Raw genomic sequence first — 24,984 nt, forward strand, 5'->3', positions numbered from 1 at the left:
TTAATTGAGCACATGTCTACACAACATGCACTGGATTCAATGCCGGAGTTCAACAAACAATCCTTATGATTAGTGACCCTGTTGCAATTGTTAAGAGCTGGGTTGTATTCATTAGTCCACACCGTATCAAAATGTTTTGCAACGGAAAACAAAAAAAAACAAGCGTTTCTTATTGGACAAATTATGGTAGTCCCTTCCAGTTTCATTCTGTATTCTTTCGTTAGTTGACAAATGAATACGACCCTGGGGTCATAACATTGGCTGTTCGTTCCTCCTGGCTCTACAACCTCCCCACAACAAAACAACATTGGCTTTATGCACCACTGAAAAAGAGGAACAAAGCAGAATAGAACTAGCAGAACAGAAGGCAGCAGGTGAATATAACATTACTCTCAGTTGAGAGAAAACAGGTCAGCCACAGCATTGCCTGACTAGATTTGAGCTTGGTTAGGACCCCACATGGGAGCGCCTAGCTCAACCAGATAGGTCATGTCAGCTGCAGTTAGTGGCAGGGTGGGTGTTTTGTGGGAATTTTTATTCACGATGATCCATAAAAACAGGACGAACTCGCAGGGATGTTTAAAGATTCAACATGATGCTCATTTGTCATAACTGAAAAGGCCACAGAGATGATATATGCACAATTGCTGCAGCTGCCATACTGATGCTAACTAAATCAAATCAAATCAAATTGTTTTTCACACATGCGCCAAATACAACAGGTGTAGACCTTACCGTGAAATGCTTACTTACCAGCCCTTAACCAACAATGCAGTTTTAAGAAAAGTAAGAGTTAAGCAAATATTTACTAAATAAACTAAAGTAAAGTAAAAAAGAGAGTAACACAATAAAATAACAATAACGAGGCTAAATACAGGGGCTACCGATACCGAGTCAATGTGCGGGGGTACAGGTTAATCGAGGTAATTGAGGTAATATGTAATGTAGGTAGGAGTAAAGTGACTATGCATAGATAATAAACAGAGAGTAGCAGCAGCATAAAAAAATGGGGGGGTAATTACAAAAAACTAATATAGTATCATCTTGTTAGAATGTTATCATAGTAATAATTAATCACACATTTGATTTGTTGTTCTTATCTTATCCTTTTTTTACATTGATATGGAGGTTCACAGGTTTAGCACTGCTATATTCCCTTAAAATGTATATGGAGAAAGGCCTTACATGTGTTACTTAAAAGCAAAAGATAACATCTTCAAATCTTACATTGAACAGACTTACACAATGTGTCAGGAGGTGATCTCACAAATTGCACCATTTGAGAAACCATTCAATAGTGACCACTGACTAGTGAATACAATGCTGCCTCTTAGTTCCCTCCCTCCCTTTATCCTGTAGCCAGTTGCTGTTCCAAATAAAGGCCTGTAGTCCGATCTAGGCTGTAGAGCTAGTCAGGTAGTTTGGCCAGCAACATTGACATCGTTATTCACAGAGGTTTTCAGTCTCTATAGTCAGGCTGACCTTCAGCTCTATCTCAGCTGTTAATATTGCCCTTGTTTCTATTCAGCTGTTATTCTCAACAGCATGTTCTGTTGGTAAGTAATCTAACTCCAAATTATTTTGACAATTTCTGAGTGTCACAGGAATAGGAAATAATAAAGACAAATGTAAGCAATGTTTCCGCATTTCATTTGAAATTTATGTAAATCTTTGAATAAAACAATGTGATTGGAATTTAGTTTTGTTCTTGAAAGGCAGCCTCTGAGCGGAACTCCCTCTGGTTGTGTGGCCTCCCCTGGCGGTCAGATTCAGAATAGCAGGACAGTTGTGACTACACTTGACTTGAACCTTCTCATGATTAATTTGATCATTTATTTAATTATCAGATTTCTACTTTAATTAAAATACCCAATTAATCTAATATGTTGTTGTTGTTTGTTCTATGTCCCTGTGATGCACCAGTGATGAGGAGGCTTCCTACTCTGAGTTCTATCCCATCATCCCCGGTGATGTGATGTCGGTCAAGGAGATCCTGAACATCGGCAAATTCCCACGCCACAGGACATGGTATGTTGAGAAGAGTTACAAAGGTTTTAGGGTGTAAGGTATATACAGTAACACAGTAAGCCTTGTCCGAACCAGAACAGCGCATAGGGCAGGATCCCTCGTATAGGACGCTAGTCAATACAATACAATCGGTACAATTCCTGACAACTAAATTATGATTCTGAAATGCATTAATGCACCAACAACTGCCCGTTGAAACAAGAGCATCCTGAGGTAAGATCAATTAATGTTATTAAGAAACAATGTGTCAAATTGGTGGCAAAGTCAGAGTTGAGGCAAAGTTCAAACTCAACCGTCTCAACCTGCAACACTTCAACGAGCACAAAGCAAAGACATCTCTGCTGCATCTTCTCCTGACTAATTCATCCCTACCTGGCAGTGTTTCCAGGCTTATCTCTCCTCTGTAGAGCAGACCCAGAGTGAGGTGTGGGGTGGTCTAGCGGTCTAGATCGCTGCCTCCAGAATACATGTACCGGTGCTCACTTGGGTTTGAATCTGACCGACTGCACACTCTCTTGTTCTACTTTTCCTGTTGCAATCACTTCTATCTACAGTGGGGGAAAAAAGTATTTAGTCAGCCACCAATTGTGCAAGTTCTCCCACTTAAAAAGATGAGAGAGGCCTGTAATTTTCATCATAGGTACACGTCAACTATGACAGACAAAATGAGAAAAAAAATCCAGAAAATCACATTGTAGGATTTTTTATGAATTTATTTGCAAATTATGGTCGAAAATAAGTATTTGGTCAATAACAAAAGTTTCTCAATACTTTGTTATATACCCTTTGTTGGCAATGACGCAGGTCAAACGTTTTCTGTAAGTCTTCACAAGGTTTTCACACACTGTTGCTGGTATTTTGGCCCATTCCTCCATGCAGATCTCCTCTAGAGCAGTGATGTTTTGGGGCTGTTGCTGGGCAACACAGACTTTCAACTCCCTCCAAAGATTTTCTATGGGGTTGAGATCTGGAGACTGGCTAGGCCACTCCAGGACCTTGAAATGCTTCTTACGAAGCCACTCCTTCGTTGCCCGGGCGGTGTGTTTGGGATAATTGTCATGCTGAAAGACCCAGCCACGTTTCATCTTCAATGCCCTTGCTGATGGAAGGAGGTTTTCACTCAAAATCTCACGATACATGGCCCCATTCATTCTTTCCTTTACACGGATCAGTCGTCCTGGTCCCTTTGCAGAAAAACAGCCCCAAAGCATGATGTTTCCACCCCCATGCTTCACAGTAGGTATGGTGTTCTTTGGATGCAACTCAGCATTCTTTGTCCTCCAAACACGACGAGTTGAGTTTTTACCAAAAAGTTAGGATGCCATGAAAAGCGTATAAGCCAAAGCAATCTCTGCATTCTCCCGCTCCACCATCCATGAGAAAGATAGGATCAAGTTCCACTGGTGCTGGGCCTTGAGTTCAAGGGCCGTCCTTTTGAAGCATCAGAGATTGACAATAAACCAAGATTCCATTCATGTCTTTTTTTCTCTTCACTCTTCTTCTTTGTCATTTAAAACTCCAGCTGCTCTATGACCTCATATACTGGCTCAATAATTGTATATGTGATGCCAATAAACTAAACAATAATCCCGGATGACAATTTAGTTGAGGGCTTATTAACGAACAAAGACATTATAGAGGAGGGAGGGAAGAGAAAGGAGCTGCGGAGGAGGTGAATGTGATGATGTAGGGTGCATCTTTCCTTTAAAGATTACATCACAAGCTTGGGGATTTAATAACCAGCTGTCATGGTAGAGGATGTTATACATCTCAAAGTAAATAGGGCTCCAGACTGGAAGGTTTAGGTCACAGTAAACAGGAAGGCAAGGGGGAACATGGCGTCTCATAACACGATTTGCTTGGCAGAAACCCTTATCCAGGGGCACCTTGCCATGTCCCTATTTTTCAAGTGGCTGATAATGTGATCAATGTGATTCAATGTGATTCAATATCAGACTCAGGCAACAGTTCATTTTGCAGGAGCAGAGGGTGTACTTTACTTCAGCTTGAAGCTGGGGTTTTCTAAGCCCATTTAAAAGGAGTTAGATTTGGCATCTCCAAGTATAATGTAACTGTAAAAAATGGTTGAAACAAAACATCAAGACCTTTCAGGCCCTTGAGGACCTCAACTCTAACAACCGGTCAGGCCATGCCATCACCGTACATTATTGAAAGTATGTTGACCAGTAAAAATGAATTAACTAATCTTTGATTAACAAAAAATATGCTTGTTTGATCTATTCAAGGTATGTCAAAGCAGTATGAACCACGAAAAGTAAACGCACTGAAGTGAACTCTCACACAGTGCTATGAACTCTGCTTCCTCTCTAACTAGAAAGCCAAGAAGGTTAAAGAAGCTATCTGGCAGTCACTTGCAGTGGTGAATAGGGAGATCGAGTGAAGAGGACCTTTTCTCCTTTAGAAAAGAGGACGTGTTTGACAACAGGAAGATAAAGATGCAGACTGAGAGGAAGTGTAAAAAAGAAAGGAAAGTTGTGGATCACTTGAGAGAAAGCCCATGCATCTGACAGCAGTACTAAACCTCAGCTGTGCAGACGTGTTCGCATCTCGTTGGCATCTGAGTGGCATGCTTTTTCATGCCCTCTCGTCCTGCCATCCAGACCTCAACCTGCTAACGTGCTTAGCTCTAATTCAAAGGCCCGGGGTCACCTTTTTATTTCTCTGCCTAGTAATCCCTTTTGCTCAGACATTAACAAGGTCTTTCTCCCTTCCGAAGTATATTTGCTGCATGGAAACCTAAAGCCGTTCCCCCCAGGAGAGGTGACGGATAGAAAGGGGATATTTTTGGGAGGAGAGAGTAAAGCCAGGAATTATGAAATCCTCCTTGGGTGAATTTGGAAGGATATGGGGATGGATTCTAAACCCCTTCATGGATTTGTTGAGTCTATTTCTGGGACACCTGAACGAACACCCCGGAATACGAGATTGGCATGACATTTGTTTTTATTCGATAACAATGTGAACACGATGCTCTCTCTCTCTCTCTAACCCCCAATTAGAGGTGTGAGAAGATGATTGACATGTTTACTCTTGTTTCACTTCTCTCTATTTCCCTATCTCCCTTGCTCTTTCCTGCAACTCCCACCCTCCTGTCTGAGAGGAGAGTGTAAATTCAATACAGTATGTATATTCGCTGGATGACTCAAAGGACTTAGCTCTTTTGACTGGAGGTCAATACAATTCCAACACCGTGAAATGATCTTCAAATGTGCACTTGGAGCAGATTAAGCCATAACACTGCAGTTTCAGATGGATGTATTTATTGCCCAGCCTCGACTGACATCCACACAGTCAGAGATAAAAAAGGTCTGGCTGTTTAAATCAGCCCTGCAGCACTGAGTGTTTGTGTGGCACGTGTGTGAGTGTGTCTGTGTGCGTGTGAAATACATGCATGCGTGCTTGTGTGTGTGGGTACATGAGTGCGAGTGTGCATCTGTGTGAGAATGTGTGATCACAAGTACATACACTGACTGTACAAAACATTAGGAACACCTGCTTTTTCCATGACATAGACTGACCAGGTGAATCCAGGTGAAAGCTATGATCCCTTATTGATGTCACTTAAATCCACTTGAATCAATGTAGATGAAGGGAAGGAGACAGCTTAAAGAAGGAATGTTAAGCCTTGAGACAATTGAGACATGGATTGTGTGTGTGTGCCATTTAGGGGGTGAATGGGCAAAATCAAAGTGCCTTTGAACGGGTTATGGTAGTAGGTGCCAGGCGCACTAGTTTGTGTCAAGAACTGCAACGCTGCTGGGTTTTTCACGCTCAATAGTTTCCTGTGTGTATCAAGAATGGTCCACCACCCAAAGGATATCCAGCCAACTTTGGGAAGCATTGGGTTTTTCACGCTGAACAGTTTCCTGTGTGTCTCAAGAATGGTCCACAACCCAAAGGACATCCAGCCAACTGTGGGAAGCATTGGAGTCAACATGGGCCAGCATCCCTGTGGAACTCAATATTAGGAAGGTGTCCTTAAAACCTGTTAAGGATCGGATCCTTTTTTTCAATTTTCTCCTAAAATGACATACCCAAATCTAACTGCCTGTAGCTCAGGACTTGAAGCAAGGATATGCCTATTCTTGATACCATTTGAAAGAAAACACTTTGAAATTAATGTAGGATAATATAACACATTAGATCTGGTAAAAGATAATACAAACAAAAAAACATGCGTTTTCTATTTTTTTGAAATGCAAGAGAAAGGCCACAATATAATATTGCAGGTTAGGCTCAATTTAGATCCTGGCCACTAGATGGCAGCAGTGTGTGTGAAGTTTCAGATTGATCCAGTGAAGCATTGCAATACTGGACTATTTTGTATCAAGTCTGCCCAAGTGTGCCGAATTGGTCAATTGATACATTTTCAAGTACATAACTATAGAGAACATACAAAAATGATATGGTAATACAAAATGTATGTTTACACACTACCAGGAATGTCATACATGATGGATAATTAGCTTATACACTAACTTTCACACATCTAGATGGCCGGGCGGGGTGGGTGTGGTGCCAGAGACAGCAGGGATTCAAACTGTAGAACCCAGTTCCTACATTTGAATATAAAAATGGATTTTATCATACAAAACTATGCTAAATTTTATCTCTGGGACACTTAGGATGACAAATCAGAGCAAGATTACTGAATGTAAGTACATTATTTACTTTCACAGGTGAATGTATCAAACCAGTTGCCGTGATACGTTTTCTGTTGTTGTGCACTCTCCTCAAACAATAGCATGGTATTTTTTCACTGTAATAGCTACTGTAAATTGGACAGTGCAGTTAGATTAACAAAAATTTCAGCTTTCTGCCCATATAAGACATGTATATGTCCTGGAAAGTTTGCTGTTACTTACAACAGTCATGCTAATCACAATAGCGCACGTTAGCTCAACTGCGATCCCGTAGAGGTTAATGTTTGGTACACTCAGTGTATGTGCATGCATGCATAAATGACCACTTTTACAATCACGCATGTGAAAATGAGTAAATGAGTGTAACTGAAAATGTGTGTGTCGCAATGTGTGTGTGTGTTCACACTACCAATCTCAGAGGACTATCATTGTCGGTCAGTCAGGACACCAGGATCGACAACCCTCTGTAGATGAGAGAGCCTAGGAGTGTGTGATAAAAGACAGATGGAGACCTTGATCGGGGCATGTGTGGGGCGGGATGGGCCACCAATCAAAGTGAATAACTGAATATCAACATATCAACATTGCATAAGAACCAGGGCAATGACACAGCAGTCTTGACTATACTGTAGCACAGCTCAGTAGTGATTCTCTTGAAATCAAGCTATAGACCAATGAGGTTATACACTGAGTGTACAAAACATTAAGAACACAACAATATTGAGTTGCACCCCCTTTTCCCCTCAGAACCGCCTCAATCCGTCTGGGCATGGACTCTACAAGGTGTCTAAAGCGTTCCACATCGATTCTGGCCCATGTTGACTCCAGTGCTTCGCACAGTTGTGTCAAGTTGGCTAGATGTCCTTTGAGCGGTGGACCATTCTAGATACACATGAGAAACTGCTAAGCGTGAAAAGCACATCAGCGTTGCAGTTCTTGACACAAACCGGTGCACCTGGCACCTACTACCATACCCCGTTCAAAGGCACTTAAATATTTTGTGTTGCCCATTCACCCTCTGAATGGCACACAAATACAATCCATGTCTCAATTGTCTCAAGGCTTAAAAATCCTTCTTTAACCTGTCTCCTCCCCTTCATCTACACTGATTGAAGCAGATTTAACAAGTGACATCAATAAGGGATCATAGCTTTCACCTGGTCAGTATATGTCATGGAAAGAGCAAGTGTTCATAATGTTTTGTACACTCAGTGTACATCCAGCATATTGAGCATCATTTTCTCTCACCGAATCGCCAGGGGCTGACATATGCTATCTAAAAAAAACAGATCATAAGCAGATATACAGTATGTCAGATTGTTAGATTCCACCCCAGGAGATTTTCCCGGGATAATGTTAGCTCATGTTGAGTCGCAACATGCTTTTGTAATACTTCTGCAATGCGGCATTTATCATTATTGCATTGCTGCCGTTGATTGTGTTTCATGTGTGTTCTGGGTTTCATTTGCATTGAGACCTGTAAATGAAGCCTGCAAGGCTACTACCCTCTTTAATGACTACAAATGACAATCCCAACTAGCTCTCACAATCTCACGTCACATTTAGACCTTCATCCATGTTTCTCAAAAGTCAAATATCAGTTGTTCCAAACGTCAAAGTGTTTAAGTTTAAGTTTAGGCATTAACTACACATTTTTAAGGTTAGGGTTAAGTTTAGGCATTAACTCGAAATCTTAAGGTTAGGCATTAACTCTGAATGGTTAATGGTTAAGGTTTGGGATAGGCTTAAAATTTAAATCTGAAATACAACTTTGTATCGCTGGATTCGAACATGCAACCTTTGGTACCAGAGGCAGATGCTTATGCATATCAAACATCCCTGTCCACAATGCCTTAGCAAAACCAAAACCTATTTGAAGGTGATATATTGTATAGGCTGTATTCTTTGTGCTTTGTCCAATTTGTCCTTTCCTCCTTCTTCCTTCAATGACATCCTCACAGCTAAACTGTAATCTCAGAGAGGCTGCAGTGTTGCCTTGACAACAACATTTGTTGTTCATGGTCTTGTTTCTGCTCTTGGCTTTTTGGGGTGGCTTGATCAATGCGTTTGTCAGCAGACAACAAGAAAAATATGTGCATTGAGTCTCTATTGAGTGCAACACAATATAACTACAGTATTGGCAAACCTACAGTACATGCACCAATACTACAATATCAGTGATCTATTATAAAATTATGTATATGTAAGGTGTCCATATTAGGACCATATAAATATAATTATAAACTGGGTGGTTCGAGCCCTCAATGCTGATTGGCTGAAAGTCGTGGTATATCAGACCGTATACCATGGGTATGACAAAACATTTATCTTTACTGTTCTAATTACGTTGGTAACCAGTTTATAATAAGGCACCTCGGGGGTTTGTGGTATATGGCCAATATACCACGGCTAAGGGCTGTATCCAGGCACTCTGCGTTGTGTTGTGCATAAGAACAGCCCTTAACTGTGGTATATTTGCCAGATACCACACCCCCTCATCCGTTATTGCTTATTTATATTTTTATGATTAGGACAGCCTCAGTGTCACAAGGAGTTGGTGTATGTACTGCATGCACATTTGCCAATAGACCTTTTCTCAGAGGTTTTCTAACAGAGAATGTCTTGGTGCTCTGGTCCAATAGGGATGTCTTGAAGGAGACCATGGCAGCGGATGAGCAGGGTCTGAGAACTGGAGAGAAGTGGACCCTGTTTGGAAATGAGGCTGAGAAGGTGGAGGTGGAGGTGCTCAGGGAACAGCATTATATCCGCCAACGCTGTGACCGCATGGCCTTGCGTAGGCAGGTAAGAGTCTGCTCTGATCTCATCACATACAGATATACACGGACACTCCGGACACTGAATTATAGGCCTACATTATTGTGAATTCAGTAGGGCCAAACGCATAAAAACAGTTGCCCAGTTGAAAATCAACATGGTCTCATTTAACCTTTGTAGTTATATGTTGCCAACGCTGACATTCCTACATTTCCCCATGGCTTACTGAGATTTTGAAGTTTCTTTGCCTTATGTCAGTTGACCAGTAATTGGTAGTACTGTAAGTGCACTTGAATACCATCTGTGTCTATTTGTGTTCCAGGCTGAGCAGAAGGCTTCCATCCATTTGAAGTATCTGGAGGACCTGAGTCAGAAAGCCCCAGACTTCCCTATTCCGCTGAGAGCCCACATGGTGTGGGAGAGCATGGGGGTCAAACTCTCCTGCACCGTCCAGGGATGCCCACCTCCACGGGTCACCTGGTGAGCACTCACACTCAAGGCTAATGACCTCCATTGAACATCTCTGAAGACAGATAGGTTATTATATAGCTACACAGGTTTTGTCATGTTAACCTTTGATTCCTGAATGGAATATTGCTCTGATATTTGTGGGAGAAATTACCTGATTTGCTTCAGTATTAGCCTTGGCAATGTGTGTAACTGTCACCCTTGATAAGTAGATGCACTAAAAGACTAGCTGATGAAAATAATATGTGTTCAGTATTCATGACCTGAGCATAGTCAGAGCTGTGGATCAGATGACCTGCGGATCATTATTTTAACAATCCCAGATGGGACGCATGCATTCGACTGAGACGAAGCTCAAGGAGAAATCTGAGATCAAAAGCCATCTATATGCTAAAGGTGTCATGTTAGCTGTTGCATAACATAGATTAGCATAATTAGCAACGGGCAGGAACATGGAAAGCATAACAGTGGTCATGTTTAAATTTCATTGGGATTTTTGTTAGTTTACACCTAGACATTGGGACTGTTATTAACTCTCTCCTTCCCAGGTACAAGGACGGGGTACCTCTGAGTGCCTATGGCCAGGCCTGGAACTACAGTCTGAAACAGAAGTTTGGCCTCAACTCGCTGGAAATCAGAAGGTAACTGAAAGGATTTGCAAATGTATGCGTTTAGCACCCTGCTGTTCATTACGTTGTAGTTACTTCCACTCCCCTCTTCCATTTCCTCCCCCTTCCTTCTGAGTGAATACGAGAGTGAACTATAGTGTCTTCAGAAAGTATTCACAACCCTTGACTTATTCCACATTTTGTTGTGTTACAGCCTGAATTTAAAATGGATTAAATAAAATAAATGTCTCACCCATCTACACATAATACCTTGAGTACTTTAGTGCCTTGTTGCAAACAGGATGCATGTTTTGGAATATGTTTTATTCCATACAGGCTTCCTTCTTTTCACTCTGTCAATGTGGTTAGTATTGTGGAGTAACTACAATATTGTTGATCCATCCTCAGTTTTGTCCTATCATAGCTATTAATTCCTGAGCGGCTTCCTTCCTCTCCAGCAACTGAGTTAGGAAGGACGCCTGCATCTTTGTAGTGACTGGGTGTATTGATACACCATCCAAAGTGTAATGAATAACTTCACCATGCTCAAAGGGATATTCAATATCTGCTTTTCTTTATTTTTACCCATCTACCAATAGGTGCCCTTCTTTGCGAGTCATTGGAAAACCTGCCTGGTCTTTGTGGTTGAATCTGTGTTTGAAACGTACTGCTCAAACTGAGGGACCTTACATATAATTGCATGTGTGGGGTACAGAGATTAGGTAGTCATTCAGAAATCATGTTAAACACTATTATTGCACACATGCAACTCCATTTGACATTTTAGTCATTTAGCAGACGCTCTTATCTTACCTTTCGGTTACTGGCACTACGCTCTTACCCACTAAGCTACCTGCCGCCCATGCAACTTATTTTGTGACTTGTTAAGCACGTCTACTCCTGAACTAATTTAGACTTGCCATAACAAAGGGGTTGAATACTTATTGACTCAAGACGTTTCAGCTTTTCATTTTTAATCAATTTGTTCAAATTTCTAAAAACATAATTCCACTTTGACATTACAGGGTATTATGTGTAGGCCAGTGACAAAACATCTACATTTAATCAATTTAAAATTCAGGCTGTAACACAACAAAATGTGGAAAGAGTCAAGGGGTGTGAATACTTTCTGAAGGCACTGTACATGAGAATGTTGAGAATGTGATTTAGCTTTGGGCTCAGCCTGGAGCCAAGATGGCGGCACAAACACATGAGTCACCATTCTACCCCATCCCCAGGTGCTCTGTTGAGGATGCTGGGGAGTACAAGGTGGTTGCCAAGAGTTCTTTGGGTGAAGCTACTACCATTGCCACTCTGGTGGTCAACTGTAAGTAGCTGCTGATTCTGACAACTTTCATGGACATGTTATTCCTAATATGGACACCGTACATGCAGATTGCTCCTCTGCCTCAAATTCAGATAGATCATGTTAAATGGGTAACCATGTCACATTTCCCCCTTTGCTGCCCCATACTAGTCCATACTTGTTTTACTCATGTGAGACAACCTAAGGGGATGCTCATTCATACTTCTATGGGATCTAAATCACCATTCATCCTTACCAATTATTTCCAATTAATCTTGATCCAGTTTCCATCTGTAGTGATGGTTTGCACCTAGAGGACTGGGGTTCTATACCATATCAATAGCATACACCTTCAATCTAAACTAATTAGTGCAATACATAACATGCCATTATGAGTAATAAAACACGTGTAGCCTAGCGGTTAGCGTGTTGGGCCAGTAACCGGAAGGTTGCTGGTTTGAATACCTGAGCAGACAAGGTGAGAAATCTGTTGATTTGCCCTTGAGCAAGGCACTTAACCCTAATTTTCTCTGGGGGTGCTGTACTACTATGGCTGACCCTGTAAAACAACACATTTCACTGCACCTGCAAAACATCTTATTATTAAGACCAAAATAAAGTGTCTGTAGTCTACTGCCCACATGAACAGAACTTTGTGCCATTTGCTACACCACCACAACAACACTGTTGACAGCAGGGATGTTAATAATATTACAAGATTAATTAATTAAACTTTTTCCCCAGCTTCTTAATGGCCTTTTCTTCCTAGAAGGAGTGTGAGGGTGCCCTGACAATCCCGGGCCACTCCTTCTCCTCGTAGATCAATTAAATGGCGAAGGAGTAATGAGACACTTCAAGGGGCAAAGAGCTTCTATTCACCTATCATCCATATTTCACATGCTCACATTCTCCTTCGATTGTTTAAAATAGGTTAAAGGGAATATTAGTTGTGACGTGTATAAAATTGGCGTTTGCCAGGATTGATTTGTCTCTCTTTCTCTCTCCTTTCCCTCTCTCTCCCCCTCTGCACTCTCCCCACCCCTCTCTCTCCTCCTTGTTCCCCCACTCCACAATTCAGCATATCAAGGAGCCAAGGCCGCAATCGAAAAATCCTGGACCCCAAGTAAGTTTCATGAAGCGTCTAATGAAAAATGTCCTTTTAAATTTCTCTGCTACCTTTTGAAGTTCCCTCTCTTCTCCTACGCAAAGACTGAGCCTTTGAAGACACTGACACAACTCTGAGGGTCTGCTGCATGTGCTCGGAAATGTTTTGGCTGGGTTGGATGGCAAGGGGATGCTTATGGTTCATCAGAGTGTGTGTGTGGGGCACGTGTGTGTGTATGTGCTTGTGTGCATGAGTGTGCATATGTGGGCCTGTATATAAAGGAGTTGATTGGGAGGGGTAGGTGAATGAATCGCTACATTTCAGCGCCAGTCAGAGTCATGTATATTTCAGCACAGAGAGAGAGTGTGCGATTTGTTCACTTTTGCTGGCAGCTTTGGCGCCCTATACATATTAGCTATGGCACTCTCCCACCAAGATATTTAGCTAGTAGAGAGGCTGGTTGCACCCACAGGGAGACCATGAGTAGTGATTAGACACTGACTAATAACCAACATAATATTCATCTAGATTGTTTAGCACTGCTGTTTTGCCTTAGTAAATTACTCGCTCTTCGTAGATTGTGTCAGCATCACACACAACTGGATAAAACTGTTATTGACAATTACAAACTCACTGTTTAAAGTGGTGTGCAAGTCACAATCAATGGACTCAGACAGTGGTGTCCTCTGCATTTTTTAAATGAAATAGCGAACATTCTGAATGAAGCTTTATCAGCATGTAATGCCATCCCATACTCACTTGCTGAGGAGAAAATGGGATTTGAATTGCAGAATGACATTAGCGTGGTGCTGAGACTTCATTATGCCATGTGGAGCAGGGAGATGGATACTATTATCCAATGTGGATTACCACCTAAAAAAAAGAGCAACCCCAGCACATTTATCAGAATCATAACGGGGACATGCAGGGAATGATTGAAAAAGAGAGAAAGTTGGGGAGAGACGGGGAGTTATTAATTTGATGTGCATCCGAATGATTGCCCTGGTCTGTTATTTAGAAAAATATCATTATGGAAACATGTCTGCGACCTTCCAGATCTGTCGGTGGGAATGGGATCTGACAAGGCCTCGTAGTTTTCAGTTTTATCTCACAATTAGACGCTGTTTTGTTGACGGAAAAGGGGAGCTCTGAAAATGAAGAGTTTCATGTTGGTAAATTAGCTTTTAATGTTTAAAGAAATTCTGAAAGATATTGGTGTGTTTTTTCACTATTTAATCTTGGCATGGGGTTGTTCAGTGACAGACATGTATTTGTTTAAAATCTATCACTTGATGGTTACGTTTCAGAGAGACAAATAATCTTGTTTTTTGCTAAATGCTATACTGTATATCCACCTCACTCTCAGATAAATAAGTAGTACTGATAGGTTTAACACAGCCATATGTAACAAATAACTAAATTGTTTATAAATGACTGTACAAATGATACATACAATATTTAAAACATGTTCTTTTAAATATTATTCAAAACATTAATATGAGATCTGTATGTAAAACATTTATATTTTACATTTTAGAAATGTAGAATATGCTCTTATCCAGAGTGCCTTAGAGTAAGTGCATTCATCTTAAGATAGCTAGGTGAGACAACCACACATCCCATTCAAATATACAGGATACAAACATTCCATTCCAGCTAAACAATGGATATATAGTGTTTTGCGAAAAACACATTTTCATACGCATCTAAATTCTATGGATAAAAAAACTGTAATATTTTACACACACATGAAGGTACCCGTAAGCAATCATTTATAATGAAAAAACACAAATGTGAAACATTTTGGGATATAGCGTTTTGGAAAATAAACTCTTCATATAATGTCTCAGGAATAATGTACCTTTTCAGAAATTGTAAAATGTTTCTCTCAATCGCATGTCTCTCATTAATCCTTTGTTTATCCCCTTGTGAGGGAGGCCATTTCAGGACAAGGGTGCATGCGTGCGAGAGAGCGAGTGAGTGTGTGTGTGTCCTTCGTGCGTGTGTGCCTGTGTGCATGCATGAGTTCCTGAAGATGGAACTTCCAGTTGGCGTATCTGGGCCTTCGTCCAGTTAATTAAGGTTCCTCTTTGCATTGTGCATTTTCACTCTGCTGCCACAAGTGAGAGAATCTCAGGGAGAGCAAAGCTTGTTACTCATTGCTTGCCGAGAATAACGGGATAACACTAGTGTCCTCCATAGCAATGAGATGGCAAACCTCAACTTCATCTGACATAACGTCATCATGAGACTGGAGATGTTGGGGAAAAAGAGTTCTCATCTCTGTGGATTATTTCCCATCTATATGTTTGTTGTTGCCTGTCACTTATTTCTCTTCTTCTTTTTCCTTCTCCGCCTCCTCTTTTTCCATCTCTTCCACCTCCTTTCATCTCCCTTTCCCTCTTCCTTTTCATCTTACCCTTCCTCCTCCCCCCACCCCTCCTCCTCCTCCTCTCCTCTTCCTCTGTAGTTGCAATGCTGGAGCGGGAGGCTCTGTTTGAGTTCAGCTTCCCTCCGACCTGGGTGAAAGAAGGGGACAACCTGACCCTGCAGTGTGCCTTCTCCTCGGCCCTGCTGCCCTTCCAACAGGACGTGGCCTGGTTCAGAGATGGTGAGTGGAAGTGTTTATTAGCTTGTTCCCAGATCTGTTTGTGCAGTCTTGTCAACTCCTATCGACAATGACCATAGGAGTTGGCAAGACAGTACAAACAGCTCTAGGACCAGGCTAGTTTGAATCCTTCCCCAATGTCAACTAGTATTGGCATTGTTGGCTGTGTCGTCTGAACTGTTGAGAAAGCACGCAAGCCATCCCTGTGGAACACCTTCCTAATATTGAGTTGCACCCCCTTTCACCCTCAGAACACCCTCAATTTGTCGGGGAATGGACTCTACGAGGTGTCGAAAGCGTTCGACAGGGATGTTAGACCATGTTGACTCCAATGCTTCCCACAGTTGTGTCAAGTTGGCTGGATGTCCTTTGGGTGGTGGACCATTCTTGCTACACATGAACATTTTGTCTCCTGAGTGGCGCAGTGGTCTAAGGCGCCGCATCGCAGTGCTAACTGTGCCACTAGAGATCCTGGTTCGAATCCAGGCTCTGTCGCAGCCGGCCGCGACCGGGAGACTCATGGGCGGCGCACAATTGGCCCAGCGTCGTCCAGGGTAGGGGAGGGAATGGCCGGCAGGGATGTAGCTCAGTTGATAGAGCATGGCGTTTGCAATGCCAGGGTTGTGGGTTTGATTCCCACGGGGGGCCAGTATAAAATAAATAAAATAAATGTATTCACTAACTGTAAGTCGCTCTGGATAAGAGCGTCTGCTAAATGACTAAAATGTAAATGAAACTGTTGAGCGTGAAAAACCCAGCAGCGTTGCAGTTCTTGACACACTCAAATCGGTGCACCTGGCAACTACTACCATATCCCATTCAAAGGCAGTAAAATATTTTGTGTTGCCCATTCACTATCTGAATGGCACACACAATCCATGTCTCAGTTGTCTCAAGACTTAAACATATTTCTTTAACATGTCTTCTCCCCTTCATCTACATTGATTGGAGTGGATTTAACAAATGACATCAATAAGGGATCATAGCTTTCACCTGGATTTACCTGATCAGTCTATGTCATGGAAAGAGAAGGAGTTCCTAATGTTTTGTACACTCAGTGTAAATTCAGGTTATATGATACTGTCTCAGCTAAGATTAATAAAAATGAGAAAACTAGTCAGGTGTTTTATTGCGACCATCATCATCCTCCTGTTAGGGTGTCGAGTTCATCTCCAAAATACCTTCCTCACTGGGCACAGACATCAATTCAACGTCTATTCCACGTTGGTTCAACAGAAATGACGTGGAAACAACATTGATTCAACAAGTGTGTGCCCAGTGGGCTGTTGTTTGCTGCCTCAGCTTCTTTGTATTATTCTGATGCACATCACTTGCTAGAGGGTGCTGGGCCCAAGAGATCTTGTATAACCCGCACACACAAAGGTTCCGCCATATACCTAAACCAGGCTAGTATTGTAAGTGCACAACATTTTGATCCAAGAGTGGATTTTTGTTAGCACCTACAGTGAGGGAAAAAAGTATTTGATCCCCTGCTGATTTTGTACATTTGCCCGCTGAACAAAGACATGATCAGTCTATAATTTTAATGGTAGGTTTATTTGAACAGTGAGAGACAGAATAACAACAAAAAAATCCAGAAAAACGCATGTCAAAAATGTTATAAATTTATTTGCATTTTAATGACGGAAATAAAGTATTTGACCCCTCTGCAAAACATGACTTAGTACTTGGTGGCAAAACCCTTGTTGGCAATCACAGAGGTCAGACTTTTCTTGTATTTGGCCACCAGGTTTGCACACATCTCAGGAGGGATTTTGTCCCACTCCTCTTTGCAGATTCTCCAAGTCATTAAGGTTTCGAGCCTGACGTTTGGCAACTCGAACCTTCAGCTCCCTCCACAGATTTTCTGTGGGATTAAGGTCTGGAGACTGGCTAGGCCACTCCAGGACCTTAATGTGCTTCTTCTTGAGCCACTCCTTTGTTGCCTTGGCCGTGTGTTTTGGGTCATTGTCATGCTGGAATACCCATCCACGACCCATTTTCAATGCCCTGGCTGAGGGAAGGAGGTTCTCACCCAAGTTTGACGGTACATGGCCCCGTCCATCGTCCCTTTGATGCGGTGAAGTTGTCCTGTCCCCTTAGCAGAAAAACACCCCCTAAGCATAATGTTTCCACCTCCATGTTTGACGGTGGGGATGGTGTTCTTGGGGTCATAGGCAGCATTCCTCCTCCTCCAAACACGGCGAGTTGAGTTGATGCCAAAGAGCTCGATTTTGGTCTCATCTGACCACAACACTTTCACCCAGTTCTCCTCTGAATCATTCAGATGTTCATTGGCAAACTCCAGACGGGCATGTATATGTGCTTTCTTGAGCAGGGGGACCTTGCAGGATTTCAGTCCTTCACGGCGTAGTGTATTACCAATTGTTTTCTTGGTGACTATGGTCCCAGCTGCCTTGAGATCATTGACAATATCCTCCCGTGTAGTTCTGGGCTGATTCCTCACCGTTCTCATGATCATTGCAACTCCATGAGGTGAGATCTTGCATGGAGCCCCAGGCCGAGGGAGATTGACAGTTCTTTTGTGTTTCTTCCATTTGCGAATAATCGCACCAACTGTTGTCACCTTCTCACCAAGCTGCTTGGCGATGGTCTTGTAGCCCATTCCAGCCTTGTGTAGGTCTACAATCTTGTCCCTGACATCCTTGGAGAGCTCTTTGGTCTTGTCCATGGTGGAGAGTTTGGAATCTGATTGATTGATTGCTTCTGTGGACAGGTGTCTTTTATACAGGTAACAAACTGAGATTAGGGGCACTCCCTTTAAGAGTGTGCTCATAATCTCAGCTCGTTACCTGTATAAAAGACACCTGGGAGCCAGAAATCTTTCTAATTGAGAGGGGGTCAAATACTTATTTCCCTCATTAAAATGCAAATCAATTTATAACATTTTTGACATGCGTTTTTCTGGATTTTTTTGTTTCTGTCTCTCACTGTTCAAATAAACCTACCATTAAATAAAATAAAATCAGCAGGGGATCAAATACTTTTTTTCCCTCACTGTATCTCTATTGAATATCTCTCCATCTCCCTTCCACAGGAGTCAAACTGTGCCAGTCCAGCAGGGTGGAGCTTCAGACTGCCCTTCGCTCCACCTCCCTCACCCTGAAGGGCGTGCACAAGGAGCAGGAGGGCATGTACATGGTTCGTCTGCGTACCTGGGAGGGGGTCAAAGAGCATAAAGCTTACATTTTTGTCAAAGGTAGGTTCTGGGATGTTTCGTGTGTATTTGCGGGTCTGGTGTGAGGTGGCCTGTTCCCTATAACATTCACAATGGAAACTCTGAGTTTAGAGTATTCATAGTTTTGCTTGTGAAAATGTGGCCACCATACCTTTGCTGGCAGCGGTGGGATTTCAGTGCCAGCAGGGGCACTATACCAACATTAAGGCAATAATAAGAAACCATAATGCCAAGAGCAAGGCAGCTGCCAGCTGACCTGTTATGATCTTCAAGCAACTAGCCAACACTACAATACAAGTAGCTTCTTCCTAAAGTTGCCTTGAGGCCTTGAGATAGGTCTGGGTCCCACAGGTGTCTGTGGTTGAGCTTAGCAGTAGTGCATTTCGAAACAAACCTAACAACTTCACAGTCACGTCCACTGAATGTTTCATGACTCCAGTCCCCCACACCTCTCCACCGCCTTATCCCTCCTCTCTCCCTCATCCCCACCACTGCAAACTCCCAGCCAGAGTAAAACCTCAATGTCACTAACAACCATTGCACTGCATTGTATTTTCTGTCTTATTAAATAATCTTCCCCCTTAACTCCTGCTAGAGTTAGAGTCATTAAGGAGTCTGGCTAACTCTGAGGCACGTGGAAGTGGATTTTTCCGTTCTGAATTTGCATTACAAATGGGAGGTAAGAGAGAAGAGACAGGGGCTGTGTTTGGTTTAGCCTTATAGCTTATCAGAGAGAGAAAGAGAGAGAGAGAGAGAGAGAGAGAGAGAGAGAGAGAGAGAGAGAGAGAGAGAGAGAGAGAGAGAGAGAGAGAGCGCCACATGTAGGGACCTCTTCACCACTGTGTACAGCCAAGTAAAATTACAGACTGAGGGTGTCTACTAGTTCAACATGGTGCATATCAGCTGACATAACTACAACGTTTATGTCACTATTTTGAGACTCTCAATAGAATATGTCAAAATAGTGACATAAACATCGTAGTTATGTCAGCTTATATGCACCTGTGCTGACGTATTAGCTAGTTATCTGTGTTAGAGCCATAACATAATATTTGGTGACATATACAGTGGGGGAAAAAAGTATTTAGTCAGCCACCAATTGTGCAAGTTCTCCCACTTAAAAAGATGAGAGAGGCCTGTAATTTTCATCATAGGTACACGTCAACTATGACAGACAAAATGAGAAAAAAAAATCCAGAAAATCACATTGTAGGATTTTTAATGAATTTATTTGCAAATTATGGTGGAAAATAAGTATTTGGTCAATAACAAAAGTTTCTCAATACTTTGTTATATACCCTTTGTTGGCAATGATACAGGTCAAACGTTTTCTGTAAGTCTTCACAAGGTTTTCACACACTGTTGCTGGTATTTTGGCCCATTCCTCCATGCAGATCTCCTATAGAGCAGTGATGTTTTGGGGCTGTCGCTGGGCAACAAAGACTTTCAACTCCCTCCAAAGATTTTCTATGGGGTTGAGATCTGGAGACTGGCTAGGCCACTCCAGGACCTTGAAATGCTTCTTACGAAGCCACTCCTTCGTTGCCCAGGCGGTGTGTTTGGGATCATTGTCATGCTGAAAGACCCAGCCACGTTTCATCTTCAATGCCCTTGCTGATGGAAGGAGGTTTTCACTCAAAATCTCACGATACATGGCCCCATTCATTCTTTCCTTTACACGGATCAGTCGTCCTGGTCCCTTTGCAGAAAAACAGCCCCAAAGCATGATGTTTCCACCCCCATGCTTCACAGTAGGTATGGTGTTCTTTAGATGCAACTCAGCATTCTTTGTCCTCCAAACACGACGAGTTGAGTTTTTACCAAAAAGTTCTATTTTGGTTTCATCTGACCATATGACATTCTCCCAATCCTCTTCTGGATCATCCAAATGCACTCTAGCAAACTTCAGACGGGCCTGGACATGTACTGGCTTAAGCAGGGGGACACGTCTTGCACTGCAGGGATTTGAGTCCCTGGCGGCGTAGTGTGTTACTGATGGTAGGCTTTGTTACTTTGGTCCCAGCTCTCTGCAGGTCATTCACTAGGTCCCCCGTGTGGTTCTGGGATTTTTGCTCACCGTTCTTGTGATCATTTTGACCCCACGGGGTGAGATCTTGCGTGGAGCCCCAGATCGAGGGAGATTATCAGTGGTCTTGTATGTCTTCCATTTCCTAATAATTTCTCCCACAGTTGATTTCTTCAAACCAAGCTGCTTACCTATTGCAGATTCAGTCTTCCCAGCCTGGTGCAGGTCTACCATTTTTTTCTGGTGTCCTTTGACAGCTCTTTGGTCTTGGCCATAGTGGAGTTTGGAGTGTGACTGTTTGAGGTTGTGGATAGGTGTCTTTTATACTGATAACAAGTTCAAACAGGTGCCATTAATACAGGTAACGAGTGGAGGACAGAGGAGCCTCTTAAAGAAGAAGTTACAGGTCTGTGAGAGCCATAAATCTTGCTTGTTTGTAGGTGACCAAATACTTATTTTCCACCATAATTTGCAAATAAATTCATTAAAAATCCTACAATGTGATTTTCTGGATTTTCTTTTCTCAATTTGTCTGTCATAGTTGACGTGTACCTATGATGAAAATTACAGGCCTCTCTCATCTTTTTAAGTGGGAGAACTTGCACAATTGGTGGCTGACTAAATACTTTTTTTCCCCACTGTAGCTACAATGGTTAGATGTCAAACATTCAGACATTTAATGAGAGACATTTGACTGCAAGGACATTTATGAACAGTCATACTGTTACCTAGGCAATTGGTCATGACTCATTGGCCTTAAAGCTGAGATCCGCGAAAGGTGAAATAGCTCCACTGGTCGCCCAAGGCGCATTTGTTATTGTTTTGTTTAAGAAACGGAAGAGATTATCATCCAGCGTCGTGATTTAAAAAATCGTAGTACATACTCTGCTGTTCTATGGCGCATGCAATGATGTCCGAGAGAAGAAAAAAAAACTGTGTTCGTTGTTTGAAGTAACGTCTTTTGTTGTTGTAATATCGCAAATGGACGTGGCAGTTTCACCGCAACGGATTTCTACTTTAGTTTCTCACACTTGCAGCATAAACTGTAAGAAAGTTGGAAAGACATTTTGCCTGACATTTCTCTACTCTTTCGTTGGTGCAAAAGCAACAGTCCCTCAAGCCTTAGAGAATAGAAAACGGGTCTAAGACATGTCACATCTTATCTCTTTAATCCTCTTAACATAATTCCCTCATTCCTTCTCTCACTCCTATCTCTCACTCCTATCTCTCACTCCTATCTCTCTTTCTCTCTCTCTTAGTCTGTCTGTCTGTCTGTCTGTCTCACTCTCGCTCTCTTTTGTCTGTCTCTGTTTATTGCTCTTCTTTGCTCTGTCTTTATAACTAATGCAGATTTGATGACCTGTTAATCTTACCTCCAGACAATACATCACCCTTCCCTGGCCTTGCTTTCACATGGCTGCTCCAGACAGACTGCGTGGGAGGGTTTAATTGAACCTCTGTGAAGTACATTACCTTGATTGCTTTTAATCCTCCCTCTCTCCCTTTCCCCCTCTCGCTCCCTCTAATTTGTACACCTTCTCGCCCTCACTTTCTCTGTCTCTCTCTTTCTCCCTTTGTCCGCCCCTCTTTCCCTCTGCGTTTCTCTCCATATCCCTGCCACCCTGTCTTTCTTTCCATGTCCTCCCTCTCCACCCTTTCTCCCTCCCCCTCCCCCTCGCCTTCTCCCTCCCTCCCCCTCCCTCTCCTCTTCTCTCCCGCCTTCCTCATTCCCTCCCCCTACTCAGATGCGTCTGCAGTAGTGTCTGGTGGTCCAGGCTCTCCTCTGGCCCTGAAGGTTTCTGATGTACAAAAGGACTATGTCTTCCTCACCTGGGAGCCCCCCAGTGCTGATGGAGCCTACCAAGTGGAGGGTTACTTTGTGGAGAGGTGCTTTTCAACTGTAACACCAGTGTTTCACTAGTGTATTCACCCTTATGTATGCTAGGGAATTTGTGTTTCCAATGTTAGGGCTGACAGTGAGGACAAAATTAACAACCACTGCATAATCAAAACAATTGCTTTGTGAGAAGGTGTTAAAGTTCACAGTCAGCCATTGTTATGTAAATTCAGTTATTGTTGTTTACTCCATATTAACAACACACAGCAATAAACTTACTCTGCTGTGTGTGAGGAAATTGAAACGGGCAGATAAAACCCCAGCCAACTTTGATGTAATATCCATTTGGCAAAGCCCAAAGAAGATGGATGATATGCGTGATAATAATTAAACATGGAACACAGTGTTAACAGCATCAAAGCCCTCCCATACTTAACAGGTGGTCACTAATCACTGAAGCTGATCAATGCGCATACGTGCACGCTCCTGTGTGTGTATGCATACTTTCATCATACTTAAACATCTTCTCTATTAAGCATGCAGAGGGCACATTAAAGACTAATGTTAGGTCTCTCTCTGATGTATTACAGTATATATATGTATATATACAGTACCAGTCAAAAGTTTGGACACACCTACTCATTCCAGGGTTTTTCTTTATATTTGCTATTTTCTACATTGTAGAATAATAGTGAAGACATCAAAACTATGAAATAACACATATGGAATCATGTAGTAACCAAAAAAGGGTTAAACAAATCAAAATATATTTTATATTTGAGATTCTTCAAAGTAGCCACCCTTTGCCTTGATGACAGCTTTGCACACTCTTGGCATTCTCTCAACCAGCTTCTTCATGAGGTAGTCACCTGGAATGCATTTCAATTAACAGGTGTGCCTTGTTAAAACTTAATTTGTGGAATTTCTTTCCTTCTTAATGTGTTTGAGCCAATCCGTTGTGTTGTGACAAGGTAGGGGTGGTATACAGAAGATAGCCCTATATGGTAAAAGACCAAGTCCATATTATGGCAAGAACAGCTCAAATAAGCAAAGAGAAACGACAGTCCATCCTTACTTTAAGACATGAAGGTCAGTCAATACGGAACATTTCAAGAACTTTTAAAGTTTCTTCAAGTGCAGTCGCAAGAACCATCAAGCGCTATGATGAAACTGGCTCTCATGAGGACCACCACAGGAAAGGAAGACCCAGAGTTACCTCTGCTGCAGAGGATAAGTTCATTAGAGTTAACTGCACCTCAGATTGCAGCCCAAATAAATGCTTCACAGAGTTCAAGTAACAGACACATCTCAACATCAACTGTTCAGAGGAGACTGCGTGAATCAGGCCTTCATGGTCGAATTGCTGCAAAGAAACCACTACTAAAGGACACCAATAATAAGAAGAGCCTTGCTTGGGCCAAGAAACACGAGCAATGGACATTAGACCGGTGGAAATCTGTCCTTTGGTCTGATGAGTCCAAATTTGAGATTTTTGGTTCCAACCGCCGTGTCTTTGCGATACGCAGAGTAGGTGAACAGATGATCTCCACATGTGTGGTTCCCACCCTAAAGCATGGAGGAAGAGGTGTGATGGTGTGGGGGTGATTTTCTGGTGAAACTATCTGTGATTTATTTAGAATTCAAGGCATACTTAACCAGCATGGCTACCACAGCATTCGGCAGCGATACGCCATCCCATCTGGTTTGCGCTTAGTGGGACTATCATTTGTTTTTCAACAGGACAATGACCCAGAACACACCTCCAGGATGTGTAAGGGCTATTTGACCAAGAAGGAGAGTGATGTGCTGCATCAGATGACCTGGCCTCCACAATCCCCCGACCTCAACCCAATTGAGATGGTTTGGGATGAGTCGGACCGCAGAGTGAAGGAAAAGCAGCCAACAAGTGCTCAGCATATGTGGGAACTCTTTCAAGACTGTTGGAAAAGCGTTCCAGGTGAAGCTGGTTGAGAGAATGCCAAGAGTGTGCAAAGCTGTCATCAAGGCAAAGGGTGGCTACTTTGAAGAATCTCAAATATAAAATATATTTTGATTTGTTTAACACTTATTTGGTTACTACATGATTCCATATGTGTTATTTCATAGTTTTGATGTCTTCACTATTATTCTACAATTTAGAAAATTGTACAAATAAAGGAAAAAACTCTTGAATGAGTAAGTTTGTCCAAACTTTTGACTGGTACTGTATATATATATATTATATGCATCAGAGAGACCTAACCTTCCAGTCGCCTAGCAACACATACACTGCTTAATTTTCTCTCTTGCTATTTGCTTTCTTTGTTTGCTTTTCCAGGTGGCATTGCTTCATGATCAGTATTGATTTATCGGCATTCGAC

General features: G+C 42.2%; 1 protein-coding gene across 3 annotated transcripts in view; it reads left to right on the forward strand.

Annotated features, from left to right (window-relative positions):
• The window catches only part of LOC121557215 (myomesin-3-like), a 65,175-nt gene that overhangs the window by 15,728 nt on the left and 24,463 nt on the right, over positions 1–24,984 (forward strand). For all 3 annotated transcript variants that reach the window (XR_006658308.1, XM_045213771.1, XM_045213770.1), the window contains 9 exons: positions 1,924–2,028; positions 9,335–9,494; positions 9,790–9,947; positions 10,484–10,576; positions 11,782–11,870; positions 12,928–12,972; positions 15,425–15,565; positions 18,621–18,782; positions 22,533–22,674. Coding sequence is in view for 2 of the 3 variants with exons in the window: in XM_045213771.1 (XP_045069706.1) it covers positions 1,924–2,028; positions 9,335–9,494; positions 9,790–9,947; positions 10,484–10,576; positions 11,782–11,870; positions 12,928–12,972; positions 15,425–15,565; positions 18,621–18,782; positions 22,533–22,674 (1,095 nt within the window). In the remaining variant the exon portion in view is untranslated. The remainder of the gene's footprint in view (positions 1–1,923; positions 2,029–9,334; positions 9,495–9,789; positions 9,948–10,483; positions 10,577–11,781; positions 11,871–12,927; positions 12,973–15,424; positions 15,566–18,620; positions 18,783–22,532; positions 22,675–24,984) is intronic.

The sequence above is a fragment of the Coregonus clupeaformis genome, unplaced genomic scaffold, assembly GCF_020615455.1.
Source record: "Coregonus clupeaformis isolate EN_2021a unplaced genomic scaffold, ASM2061545v1 scaf0151, whole genome shotgun sequence".
NCBI classification, from domain to species: domain Eukaryota; kingdom Metazoa; phylum Chordata; class Actinopteri; order Salmoniformes; family Salmonidae; genus Coregonus; species Coregonus clupeaformis.